Source organism: Globicephala melas, chromosome 13 (genome assembly GCF_963455315.2).
Source record: "Globicephala melas chromosome 13, mGloMel1.2, whole genome shotgun sequence".
Taxonomy (NCBI): Eukaryota; Metazoa; Chordata; class Mammalia; order Artiodactyla; family Delphinidae; genus Globicephala; species Globicephala melas.
The window spans coordinates 78,640,745-78,654,397 of record NC_083326.1 but is presented as its reverse complement, the minus strand read 5'-3'; the positions used below and the strand labels follow the sequence as shown (position 1 = coordinate 78,654,397).

Here is a 13,653-nt window from a genome sequence, read left to right as displayed (position 1 = left end):
CCGTTTCATTTTTTCCATTAAGGAAAAAAAAAACCCACCTTTTAAAACTAGTGAGTACAACAAGACAGCTGGGAATGGATTGGGCAAAATTAAGTTTTGTGGTTATCTTGAAATATCGTGTACAGTGTAGTCTGAGAGGCTCTGGGCCGCCTCCTTGAGCCCCTCACCCCACACCCCCAGCCATTAGCTTCAGACTTTGCTTTTGTCCTTTGGCAGCGAGGCCTATGTGTGTGATGCACATAACCTTCTCCCTTTTGATAATATAAGAATTGGACACCTTTATAAAGAAGAGCCTCCAAAGAAAGTTGATTCTCTGATATCAGGGACGGAGGAGGCTTTCTCATATAAATGCAAGTGGAACAAGTCAGCGTCTGTGTAATTGGCTAAGGAAAGAGGAGTCACTTGTAACACAACAAGCAAGCTGCTTTATTTTTATTGTGCAGAACACTATCACACATGCAGCACAAATGCTCGCAGATAAACTGCATTACATTTAGATTAAATATGAAGAGTCTCAATCCTTTCAGCACTTGCAGGTTTAGAGTCAGGCTTAGTCTTATGTGCCCTGGGTTAAACAAGCCAGTGTTGAATGACCTCTGGCCCCAACAGCATCATTTAAAATGAATGTTTTCGCTACTGTCCACACCACAGTTGGGAACCTGCTAGCAACTCCTCTACTTCAAAAGGAGAAATAAAAAGGCCAGTTTTAAAGTAAGAAAGAAAACTGAGTCCACTTTATAAGAGTGTAATAGTTTGGGCCAGAAATCCATTAACACCTGTTTAAAGTAGCGCCACATCAGATTTACAAGCTTAACTCTGAAGATGTTCTTTTTACCTTGAGTTGGAAGACACTTGGACTGTATTAGATTTGAAAGCCTGATATTCCAAATGGGGTAGCCCATTTCCTATCACCCAGGCAACTGAAGGGTAAAAGCCTTAAGGCTAAAAAGGTTTTACTTCCCCCCCCCCTTATAAAACACAAATGGGCAGTGCAGTGAGAGAGCTGTACCTTAAAACTGCTTTGTACATCCCTGCTCCAACCAGCCACAAACACGGTACTTTGGGTACATGTCTGCCCACCCATGCCTGGAACAATTTTCCGAAAGTGGGGATGACTGTGTCCCCTGCTCTCCAGTCACTGCTGGGCCTGAGAATAGGCAGCAAGTGGTCCTCAGCATCTAGGCTTCCGTGACAATCAGGTCTCTGGTGACTTGAAAGGCGGCAATGAGGGAACTCAGCTGTATCTTCTCATTGGTGCCAACAGAAAGTCTGTACCTAAAAGAAATCAAACAAAAGGTAAGAAGAGAGAATATCACAACAGCTGCCTTTTGAAGAGAACAACAGCAGTCAGACTGAAAGTTGGCCAGAGAAGGATTGGAAAGAGGTGAGAGAAGTTCATTCTGGGCAGCAATCTCGTGTGTGTCCCCTAATGTTTTTGTTGCCTCAAACACTCCTTTATAAATTTGATTCAAACTGGGGGCGGGGGGGAATATTAAATTAAAAAAAAAATTGTTCCCAGTAGCAGTGTTCTGAACTTAACTTTGTTCAAGCTGTATACAGATATGCGAAATTTATGTGATTAGGCATTACTTCTTCACCTGCAAAATGCATCGAGAGGAATTATAATTAAGAATCCCTTCCTCGTAATTCACTGGGAAGTTTGGCTGCCGTATCTGTGGTTCTGTGGTCAATAAAGCAAGACACTGGTATTTCATCTTGCCACCTTTCAAGTGCCCAGCCATTGAAAGCAAAATCATGCTACTCACAGTGTAGTGATAAGAAGTGACCTAATTGGTACGTGTGAAAGCCAACGACGGCAAATTAGTTGGCTTACGTGGACATCTATTTTGAACCTAGTGCTTTTGTCTACTTAAATGATAGCTGCCAGCTTCACTGGGGGCTAATAACTGTGTTTACTGAAGCAGGCAAAGTGGAAAATTGAGTTTATGTTTACTTTCCCTGTAATATGCTTTCGTATGCCAGAAGGCCTTAATAACAGCTGGATAGCTGGCCGTCCCCAAACGACCTAGATGTCTGAACTGAAGCAGGCTTCCCACATAACAAGAGCATGTCTGGAACCAAGGTGGACCAGGCCTCTGAGGTCGAAGGAGAGGCCTTTATCTCAAATGCGTAACCGAGTTGTACCTGTCTTTGTGTTTATCCACGTTCTTCACATAAGCATCTCACACCCTTCCCTGTGCTTCGTTCAATAATTCAATTCCAGCAAAAACTAAACTCTACTGTATATGAATGATTTAGACAAAACAGTTGAAACCAAGCAAGGAGAAACAACTCACAATGGGGAAAAAGGAGGAAAAGAATTAAAACTGGGAAATAAATACTCACTCAATGTCTGCCATTTTGGTCAATAAATGTATTCGAATTGAAGATGGAAAGTCAACTGGGGGAAAAACAAAATCAAATGAGTGGGCTCTGTCATTACCTACTATATATATAAAAAAAAAATCATATAAGTATGAGTTTCCACATCAGATACGTAAGACTAACCTCTTGAGGCCACAGATCTCAAGATACCACACCTCTAGGAGGTAAAAATTGCATAGGTTTTCATAGTTTTTATTCATTTTAGTCTTCGTAGAGTAGCCGAAAAGAAAAATGAGCAGGTTCCAGAGTGATCATAAGATGGAAGAGCCATCCACACTGCCCTGTCAGCACTGGGCCGCTCTGTAAGTTACTGTGAAAGCGAAGTTCTCACTTGCTGTCCCAATTTTTTTTTTTTTGCGGTACGCGGGCCTCTCACTGTTGTGGCCTCTCCCGTTGCGGAGCACAGGCTCCGGACGCGCAGGCTCAGCGGCCATGGCTCACGGGCCCAGCTGCTCCGTGGCACGTGGGATCTTCCCAGACCGGGGCACGAACCCGTGTCCCCTGTATCGGCAGGCGGACTCTCAACCACTGCGCCACCAGGGAAGCCCTGCTGTCCCAATTTTAAAAACAAACATAACCACTGTAAAGCAATTATACTCCAATAAAGATGTTAAAAAACAAAAAACATAAATAATTGATTTTTCAAAGTCGATTCATGCTCAGCATCCACAAAGTGCAGAGCTGGGCCTGAGCCAACCATGTTCTCGGGCAGAATTTCACATGCCAGCCAGCCAGGGAGAGGCCTGGAAAGGCACTGGCAGAACAGTGTTCGTGGACCTAAGTGTCTGCAGGTGGCTGCCGGACAGGCAGAGCTTCTCCACAAGGCTGAAGAGCACATCACTTAGAGCTCAAAGACACACTCGTGTCTGGTTCTCCCCCAAAAGGGCCAACTGGATTGGTCTGGGGTGATTAACATGTGCTCTCAAGGTAGAGAAGCAATTCTCTGTACAGGACGTACGACCAAGTGTGGAACTAAAGATGGTTTAGTTGAGGCTGCTTTGGTTTTGTGAAGCTAGATCTTCCTCCTTCTTTCTCTTTGGGGAAAATAGCCTTTTAGAAATACAAACTCCAACATACTGCTGTAAAATACAGACCCTTGGAGGAAATAAGTTAGCCTTTAGGAGTTTCTTTCCTGTTTTTCCCCAGCATTCTAGAAGTCAAAAGAGTATTTGGGGGGCTTCCTTGGTAGCACAGTGATTAAGAATCCACCTGCCAATGTAGGGGACACAGGTTCGAGCCCTGGTCCGGGAAGATCCCACATGCTGTGAAGCAACTAAGCCCGTGTGCCACAACTACTGGGCCCGTGTGCTACAACTACACGCACCTAGAGCCCATGCTCTGCAACAAGAGAAGCCACTGCAATGAGAAGCCCGTGCACCGCAACGAAGAGTAGCCCCCACTGGGCACAACTAGAGAAAGCCCACGCACAGCAATGAAGACCCAATGCAGCCAAGAATAAAATAAAATGAATTTATGAAAAAAAAAGTATTTTTGGAACAAGGTTTTAAAAGCAAGACACAGACACACAGATATTGGGTTGGCCAAAAAGTTTATTCAGTTAGTGAATACGTTCAATAAAGTTCTTTGCGAAAATTAAAAATGTGTCTTAGTTTTATTTAAACCCGAATGAACTTTTTGGCCAATCCAATAAAAAAAATAAACAGCAAAACAAAACTGAAAATGAGGGGCCGGGTTTACACCTCTTCATTCCTGTTTCTGTTTCCAAAACGAAGCGTCACGTTCCCTCTCCAGCCACCCTCAACCCCAATGCATGCCACCTTCTGCATAGCTTCTGAACTGAGGAAGAACCTAGGTTACCTCTGTGCACGAACAGGTGTATCTCTGTCAGGATGTCATGTAATGCCAACCCCTTTAGAGTTTTCAACTCCATGATATCTAGAGAGGAGCAGTTAAGGCAAAGGGAACAAATTCCTGAACAAATACTGCAGAGAATGACTTGAAAGTAGGGCTTTTCATGCCAACACAGCTGTTTCCTTCACGCTGAAGTTGCACGTGTTGGACCCCAGTTCTTATTTTTCTGTTTTCACCTCCATTAAGGGAGATGAAAGATATCTCTGTCTAGTAGAGAACAGAACCAAATGCATTGCCCAAAAGGCTTTCCATCACTACAGCTAGATTTTAATTTCATAGCAAAACAAGAGTAACACTAACTGCTTGAAAATGACTGCACCTTCCACCCAAGGTCTAAGTGCTTCCCTCCCATCTGAGAGTTAAGCTGCTTCAAGCCATACCCAGCTCAGGGCCCTTCAGGAACAACTTGGGGCATGAAAGACAAGTACCCATCCCCCCCACAGACATCTTGCTCCCATGACAAGCTGAAAGGTGTCCCGTGCAGCCGCTTGTCTTGCCAGTAGGGTGTAGGTGCTGCCTGCAGCCTGAGCTTGTGAGGCCACGTTCAGGCCTTGGGCACCTAATGCACTGACTGAAGGACAAGAGAAAGGATACTCCTGTAGGCCGTGGTGAAGTCTTGATTCAACATCCAGTCCAGAATGTTGGCGATGTCTGACTTGAGTGGGTGCCCTGTGCAGGTGTAGACGGTCTCCTCTGTCACCTTCCCAAAGGCCATGTTGGTGCTCTGGGCAGACAGGGGGAGAGTCACCACGGCTGCTGCAGCCACTGAGCTGCAGGAGGGTCAGGAGGAAACTGCGGAGGCAGCAATGCGGGTGGGCACGGGAGAGCTCGAGCCCTGTACTTTTTACACTGCTAAGAGCTGGCCGCATCAGAGGAGGCCACTGCTTGTCGGCTACGTTACTTTGCAGAGTCCTTCCCTATCTTTCCCTTATTTGCAACAAATTATTCTTTCAATTAATCAAAACACAAAGGTGGGCATACATCTATGACATACTATGAGATGTCTTACCAGTTCCAGATTTCTGAATTAACACATCGGTCATGCTGTTGCTTATGCCTATCTTGAAAAAGTATTCTGAAGCGCCAACTCGAGATGTGCTAGGAGCGGTGCCCTACCTGCAAGATGTTCAGAGCCCTTCGCATGTCTCCACTGGAAAGAGTTACGAGCGCTTTCATCCCGTCTTCACTTATGTCAACTCTGCAAGGAAACAGGCAGGAGGGATATAGAGGCCCTGAGAGCACAAATGCTCCCCGAGGGGACAAGATGGACTGTGAAGATCAAGGCTTTGAAACAATGAAAGAGAAAAAAGGGAAGGACGGAGTCAACAATACTCTCCTGATTTACAGGCTCCAGAAATTGCTCTGGCTGCTGGGGACGTGGGCCTCACATGAGTAGTCACAGCCCAGTCCAAGTCTAGCAAGACCATCATTTGGGGCCAAGCATTGCTGTGTTGAGCAGGTAGCTTTGAATTCTGTTCTCTGGAGAGGAGAGGGTGCTGGCGAGATCTGCGCTCGCAGAGCCCAAGCACCTGTCGAATCAGCAGCAGCTCGGGCTGGCTACTTGCTTGGCATCTGATCACGCAGAATGTGATGTCTCAGGACCTTCCCTGCTAGTTGAGAAAGGCTACAGGCTTCTTAACGGGAGGGACATGGCAGTGTGCAGTTTCCAAAGACAAAGAGTAGGAGGAAAGTGGGACCGCTTCTAGGGGAGGATGATGGACTCCAGTAAGGAACCAAATGACCTTTATGAAGAATGTCTGTGAGCTACCAGGGCGGCCGACAGACAGTGAGGTTTACCCTGTGCCAGGCTCTCCCGAGTTGTTTACAAACGTTATCGCCTTCAGACGTACCAGTAGCTGCCTTACATGACACCCAGTCCCCAAGGCCCCCCTTTCCCTGCTTTTCAACATACTTACTTCTCTTCTTCTGCGACATGTTCCAGGCGGGGAACCATGAGTTCAGGGGTCAGGGGACCGAATCGGAACCTTGTACACCGGGACTGCAAGGCGGGGATGATCTTTGACAGATAGTTACAGATGAGGCAAAATCTGGTATTTTCAGTAAATTTCTCAATCACTGGCAAGGGAAAAGAGAACCACCTCACGTCCATCCTGATTCTTCCAGGGACCCAGAAACCCTGAACTTTCCTACGGTCACGTGAAGCGGGGAATCAAGAATGCAAACAAGTGGGAAAGCTACTGCAGCGAGAGAGGGTGAGCCTGGAGACCAACCACTCTCTCCCCAGAGCTGATGCACACGTCACGTCCACGGGACTGGACAAAATGCTTCCTTTTTCATGACTGGCTGTGATCCCGGCACTCTTGCCGTTCCATTCCACTAAGATATGAAATCCAGTACGCCTGCCCTTTTGCATAAAATCCTATTTGGCAAACGGATGATGTGCCACCTTCTACTGGGCGGGGGGGGGGGGTGGCTTTTTGCAGACTTTCCAGTGGACCTTGTCTAGAACCCTTAGAGCATTCGAGAAAGCATTAACCCGAATTCAGAGATGCCTATGACACCAGTTTCAACCTGTAGGTACCAACGTTCTCACGCTGGGATCTGCCCAGACTGACTCTACAGAATAAGATGCTGAAGAAAGGTGGCCAAAGCCTCTAGGACCAGAAGATATTCTGTCCTCCTCCTCCGCTTCTTAAACATGGGCTGCAATCCACCCCTCCCCAGAATTCCTAAAGATCATCTTCTCTCCTAGCTGTCTACCGCAGAATCTTAATGAGACAGATTAAGAATGTCCTTGCAAAGAAATTAACTGCACCTTTAAGACCAACAAATCACAGTATACTCTCCTTTCCTGGCCCAATCGTTCTCCTGGCAAGTAGGGAAGTCATGTCGGCTTTCTGAGTGCAACTAAATTTCCAGTGTTATTTTCCTGGCTATATTGTATCTAACGGTACCAACAGCAGAAAGACCTATCTAGCAGTTTAGAAATGAAGGACTTCCCATTCCCTCCCATCAAACAGTACAAATTCCCAACCCTGAAATTGAACCCAGCGGAAAAGTAGGATGAAACACCAGTGTCTGGTCATACCTAAAAGTCCCCAAAAGGCTAATGTCTTTACGCTATTAAAAGGGGTAACCACCGGTATAGAGATTTATGTCTAGGTCATCAGGTGGGATACACAGTGAAAGGTATATAGAGATTTCGCTGGGCCAGAAGATGAATGAAAATTGAAAAGAAGCCACGTCCTATCTCATGTCCAAAGTTGCTAACTCTCCTTCCAAAGCATTCCTCAGCCATACACACCGTACACGGCTGTGCTCCTTACCTCTCCGCAAGGCGTTCTGGGCGTCCTGAGTCATGGCATCAGCTTCATCCAAGATCACTAGTTTAAAGCCTTTCCTAGGAAAACAATTGGTACCACCTAAAAAGCCTTCTTCAATCTCCCTTTGACTTCCAGGCCCAAACCTACACCTTCACATTTGTGCCATCAGGCCCTGGCTCATGAAGTTCATTTCTCCTAGAACTCTGACCAAAGCAGGCATCTGTGGTCAAAGCACATGGAGGTCTAATTTCTGTATTTGTGTTAGATTATGTCCTCTGGCACCTTCATCTTTCTTCCACCCAGTAGCCTCTTATTCTATTCTAGTGCTGCTTTTTCCTCTTTTTCTTTTTTTACCACCATCCTAGTTATCCACCCTGATCTCAATTCATTTTTGTTTAAATTCAAACTAGCTCCTCCAGTCTTATGATGTAATGAAATTAATGCTTCCCCAGAGAACTTGCTAATATAGATTTAGATAATATTTTGTTTTAATATTTGCATTTTAATATGTCTTACCACCATTCCTGTACTTTATCTCTCTTTCATGACTGCTTTTGACAGAGCCTTTTTCTTTTCCCCTTACTTTTACAAACTAGCAAAGGAGAGGATTTAAGAAATTAAACTCTATCACCTCACTGATCAAAATCTTTAGGGAGAGAAATTATGCAAAGAATTCTTACTTAAATATTGTCCTTGTGCTAGCAAAGCTCAGGATTGGTCCCCGAACGATATCTATTCCTCGGTCATCTGAAGCATTCAGCTAAATGTGAAAGAGAGAAGCCAAAATAAATAGAAAACGTGTTGGTGTGCTAGCTGTGAATTAATGTGCCTTTTCATCAATCCTGCTCAGCAAGCTAGGTCTCTAGTTCTAAGGACAGATAAGAGATAATCATTAAAAATAAGATGACAGTTATATTTAAAACTTACAACTCACTAGATCATTCCATTATACTCTGAAAGGCCAATCAACGTGTGTGTTTCCTCCCCCTTCTGAGGACAAAATCACTGACGTGCTCCGGGGGATAATTAGCTGGTCTGCTCACGGTGAACAGCGCCTCTGGCACGAGCAGAATGATGCTAATTTTAGCTACCACAACCCAGAGCAACCCAGAAGTTACCAAGTCTTTAATACAATGAAGTAAGAACACTGGTGGCAGCAAGGTTCTATAATACAAAAGCAAGTTAAACAGTTTTTTTCTTACAATAGACAATATTTACAATTTCGTAAGCTAAGTTTATCGCTCGAGTCCTAGTAGTAAACAGATGGCATACTCAAATTCAGTAATTTGAAGAGAATTAAATGAAGAGATACTTTAAAAGGTGCCGGTAAGGTATGGGGAAACCACAAGGGCTATGCAAATACCTCAAGGCCTACTGGGGCCCATTATCACCCCCAAGTCTTAAGGGGTTGGTGGGGGAGTGGCACTGGTGGGGTGTGTGTGGGGGGGAAAGGCTGCGTGCTGTGCCCTGCGGGTGGGAAAGCTGTTGGCCTGTCGTGACCCCCAGGGCAGGACCAGGCATCCTTCTCCCTTCCCCAACCCCTTCCAGGCCCCTGCTGGCCAAACCCAACCAGGAGCCAGAGGGCAAGAGAGCTCGCAGCCTTCCGGGGCGGGGCAAGAAGAGCATGGAGCAACATGCAGAAGGGATCTGGGGGCACATGGGAGACAGCCATCAACCGAGCAACCACTGAGGATTTGGGTAAAAGTTGGCAACAGCAAAGAAAGACACCTAGTCCTACCACTGCCCTTTAGCTTGTACCAGTCCAGGCAAAAATGTCAATTATAGAAAAAAAGTGAATTAAAACATCTTATGTTTCCTTCTTTCCCAACCACCAGCAGGGCAACTAACTTGTAAAGTAAAACAAAACTAGCAGACCTAAAAGTAAGAGGCTGGAGTCGTTCGAGAGTAACAATAAACCTCCCATTTACCTCCAAGACCATGGAGCCAAATTCCTTATCTTTGTACAGCTGTTTAGCACAGGCCAGGATGGTGGATGTCTTTCCCGTCCCTGGAGGACCATAGAGAAGGAGGTGCGGCAGGCGGTCCTCACTGATAAACTTCTGAACTGAAGGTCAGGGGGAGAAAGAGAGAGGCCATCAGTCTCTGAGAGTTGCCTCATTCACTGCAGGCCCGAGTTGGGCTGAAGGTACTTCAACCATATGTTCAAATCTGGGTCAGATGCAGGAATGAAAAATCTGAAGGACTCAGCTCTTAAAGCCACATCCCATAAAGCTCAATCAGATCCTTCAAAATTATTACTCAGTAGAGACAACATTCCTAAGAAGTGTATTCAGGTCCTTTGACTAGGATACCAGCCGCTGACACATGGATACATACTGGTACTCAAGATGTCCTGATGAGAAATGAGATCATCCAGTGTCTGTGGCCGGTATTTTTCAACCCTGAAATACAATTTAGCATTGATTACAACATATATAAAGGCAAGAACATTTTGTTATGTGCAAAAGAATCCTTTCATATCCTAACTAAAACAGAAAGAGATACAAAACCCTTTAACAGTGGTTCTCAACCGGGGCCATTTTGTCCTCCAGTGAACTCTTGATAATATCTGGAGACATGTTCCACTGTCAAAGCTGAGTGGGGGGTACTACTGGCATCTAGCGGATAGGCACCAGGGATGCTGTTAAACATGCGGCAATGCACAGGACAACCCCCATGCCCTCCCGCGACACCCCACATATCTGGCCCCAAATATCAATAGTGCTGAAAAACTGCTCTCATTTCATCTTTCCAGCTGTCTGCCTATAATCTCAACCTGGATGGGCACCTAAGTTAATCCAAAATTGAACTCATATCCAAATATAAATTAACAGATGAATGGATAAATAAATGGTGGTATAGCCACACAAGGGAACGTTATTTGGCAATAAAAGGAAATCAGTTACTGATATAAGAAGCCAGTAACGGGACATCCCTGGTGGTCCAGTGGGTAAGACTCTGCACTCCCAATGCAGGGGGCCCAGGTTCGATCCCTGGCTGGGGGATTAGATCCCGCGTGCCTGCTGTAACTAAGAGTTCGAATGCCGCAATGAAAGATCCCACATGCCGCAACGAAGATCCTGTGTGCCACAACTAAGACCCGGTGCAGCCAAAATAAATAAATAAAAATTTCTTTTAAAAAAAGAAGCAGCCAGTCACAAAAGGCCACGTATCATATGACTCCATTTATATGAAATATCCAGAATAAGCAAATTCATAAGAAACAGAAAGTAGATTAGTGGTTGCCACGGGCTGAGGAAGGGGGGAATGGGGAGTTGCCAATGGGTACGGGGTTTCCATTTGGGATGATGAAAAATTTTGGAACTAGATAGTGGGATGGTTACATAACATTCTGAATGTACTTAATGCCACTGAATTGTACATTTTAAAATGGTTACAACTGTGAATTGTATGTTACGTATTTTTATTACGATAACAATAAACTGAAAAGAAACAACTTGGAGTTTTCAGAAATCAAGTCAAATCCATTCACTCTTTAAACCATCACTAAGACACAGTTGTGTGAGTAGGATGGTTAAGAGTGCAAGCTCTGAATCTGGACCAGCTGGGTTCAAATACAAACTTATTTTCCAACTCTGGACCTCTGGCAAGTCATTTAACCTTTTGGTAAAACTGGAATAACAGTACCTTCTTCCTAGTGTCTGTAAAATTCCAACATCTAATAGGGTGCCTGCTAATCTAATAGAAAGTCACTTAAATAAAAGTTAACTAGGGAGCGTTGTCATCATCATCATCATATTATTCTAGTTTAGAATCTGACCAATAATCGTACCGAGAGAAGAGAATATTTTGGCAAGAGAGAAGAATATTTTGCCACGGAGGTCAAGGTAGTGTCAGAAGACACGAGATCGAACCCCTGTGCCGATCGAACCCTGGGGCGGCGGGGCGAGGACGGGGTGGGGACCTGCCACTTGCCCACTCCGGCCACCACCTCCCCGCGCGGCCGACCCCCTTCCCCGCGGCTGCTGGGCCTCCTCCTACCAGGGCAGGTTCCTGATCTTGCCCCCTTCAGGCTGCTGCTGCTGCTGCTTGTGCGCTGAGGTCTCCATGACAGGGTGACGGAGGTCGCTGGGTCCGGTGGGTTTGTCGCCTCCCCCAGCTGCCTGCTCCGCGACCAGTCAAGACGTGACCCCGAGACCCACGTACTTACAGTTCGCGCGCAAACGCAACTCTCGCGATGTTTAGCTGCTGGCTTCCGACTTCCTCCCCTCCGGTCCCGCCCCCTCCCCGTTGCTAAGGCCTCTGTTGCCTGGTTACCGGGAGGCCCAGGCCATCAGCCTTGTTCCAACTCCGCCGTTCTAGCCGGGGCTGCCCTCTCTCTGGTGCGGCTTGGGCGTCCCGAGCCCAGCGAGCGCGGGAGCAGGAGAGGCAAGGCCACCCCTTACAGTTCTTGAATACAGTTGCCGTATGAAAAAAGGCTCCAAATACTTTGTTGGCCCCAAAGCTGGCAGGTGAGTACTTCAAATTGAAAAACAATTCCAAGCACAACTCCAACTCCAATCCGTCTCCCAAATCCATTTCCTTCACCCAACAAAATTTACAGAACCGACCGACCTCTAGAAACAACTCCAGAGCGAAAACAAATAAATAAGTAAGTAACTTCCATTTAGGTTAATATGTGTAACTGGAAAAGGCTAGTCAGTAAGCATAGAGGACAGGCTGCCTCTGATCTCAAGCTACTGAGGAGAATCGTTATCAAAATGTTAGCATTTTTTTCTGAGGTGAGGGGATTATGGACCACTTTTGTTTTCTTCTATTTTGCTGGTCTGTATTCCCAGCAATGAGTATGTATTACATCCATAATAAAGTTTTTTTTTGTTTCGTTTTTTGTTCTTTTGCGGTACGCGGGCCTCTCACTGTTGTGGCCTCTCCCGCTGCGGAGCACAGGCTCCGGACGCGCAGGCTCAGCGGCCATGGCTCACGGGCCCAGCCGCTCCGCGGCATGTGGGATCTTCCCGGACCGGGGCACGAACCTGTGTCCCCTGCATTGTCAGGCAGACTCTCAACCACTGCGCCACCAGGGAAGCCCTGTTTTGTTTTTTTGTTTTTTTTTTTTTGCGGTACGCGGGCCTCTCACTGCTGTGGCCTCTCCCGTTGCGGAGCACAGGCTCCAGACGCGCAGGCTCAGCGGCCATGGCTCAAGGGTCCAGCCGCTCCGCGGCATGTGGGATCTTCCCGGACCGGGGCACGAACCCGTGTCCCCTGCATTGGTAGGCAGACTCTCAACCACTGCGCCACCAGGGAAGCCCTGTTTTTTGTTTTTTAACATGCTGAGAAAGGCAACAACCCTGGGAGAAGATGAGGCTGGACCGGGATCAGAAGTGTTCTGATTCAGAAGTAGCTGCTCCTTGCATCTTATTACATCACCGTCGCCTGTTTTAGGAGCAGAGTAGAGGGACAGAGGACAAATACACGATGGCAGTTATGGCTTCACCCTCGCCCCTGCCTGGGGAGTCAGAAGAAGGGGGTCAGATGGGGCTTGTGATATGACAGTGCCCCTGCTCTCTGCTTCCTCCTGACACTGGTTGTGCAGGTCGCTAGGGTACCACTGTTCCCGCTCAGCTTTGGGCAGGTTACTTCTCTCCTCGTCCAACCATATCTACTCCAAGATGGCTGTGAGGATTAGATGAAATAACATAGGTAAAGCATCTGGTATATTCCACCCGCCTCTCTCTCTCTTCTAGAAATCTCTTCACCCATCCTGTACTTGGCACAAATGTTTCCTCTCAAACAAAACCTAAAGAATTGGCTGGTGTGACTATGCCGGGGAGGGTTAATTTTATGTGTCAACCTGACTGGGCCAAGTGATGCTGGGAGAGCTTGTAAACATTATTTTCGGGGAGCGTCTCTGAGGGTGTTTCTGGAAGAGATTGGCATCTGAAGTGGGAGAATGAGTAGAGCAGATAACTCCCATCAAGGCAGGTGGGCATGATCCGATCCACTAGGGTCCTGAATAGAACAAAAAAGGCAGAGGGAAGGTGAATTTGCTCTCGTTTCGAGCTGGGACATCCATCCTTTCCTGCCCCCTGGACATTGGCGCTTTTGATCCTCAGGCCTTTGGACCAACTCTCCTGGGTCTTCAGCTTGCAGA

At 46.5% G+C, this 13,653-nt stretch overlaps 1 protein-coding gene across 1 annotated transcript; it reads right to left on the bottom strand.

The window, feature by feature from the left end:
• Positions 1-402: 402 nt before the first annotated feature.
• Positions 403-11,725, bottom strand: RFC5 (replication factor C subunit 5). The gene is made up of 11 exons (XM_030860409.3): positions 11,544-11,725; positions 9,879-9,943; positions 9,470-9,606; positions 8,222-8,301; positions 7,545-7,618; positions 6,174-6,333; positions 5,374-5,455; positions 4,852-4,981; positions 4,204-4,281; positions 2,347-2,401; positions 403-1,275 (listed from the first exon to the last, which is right to left on the bottom strand). Exons 1-11 carry the CDS (start codon positions 11,609-11,611, stop codon positions 1,179-1,181), a joined length of 1,026 nt encoding a protein of 341 aa, XP_030716269.1. The 5' UTR covers positions 11,612-11,725; the 3' UTR covers positions 403-1,178.
• Positions 11,726-13,653: the final 1,928 nt, after the last annotated feature.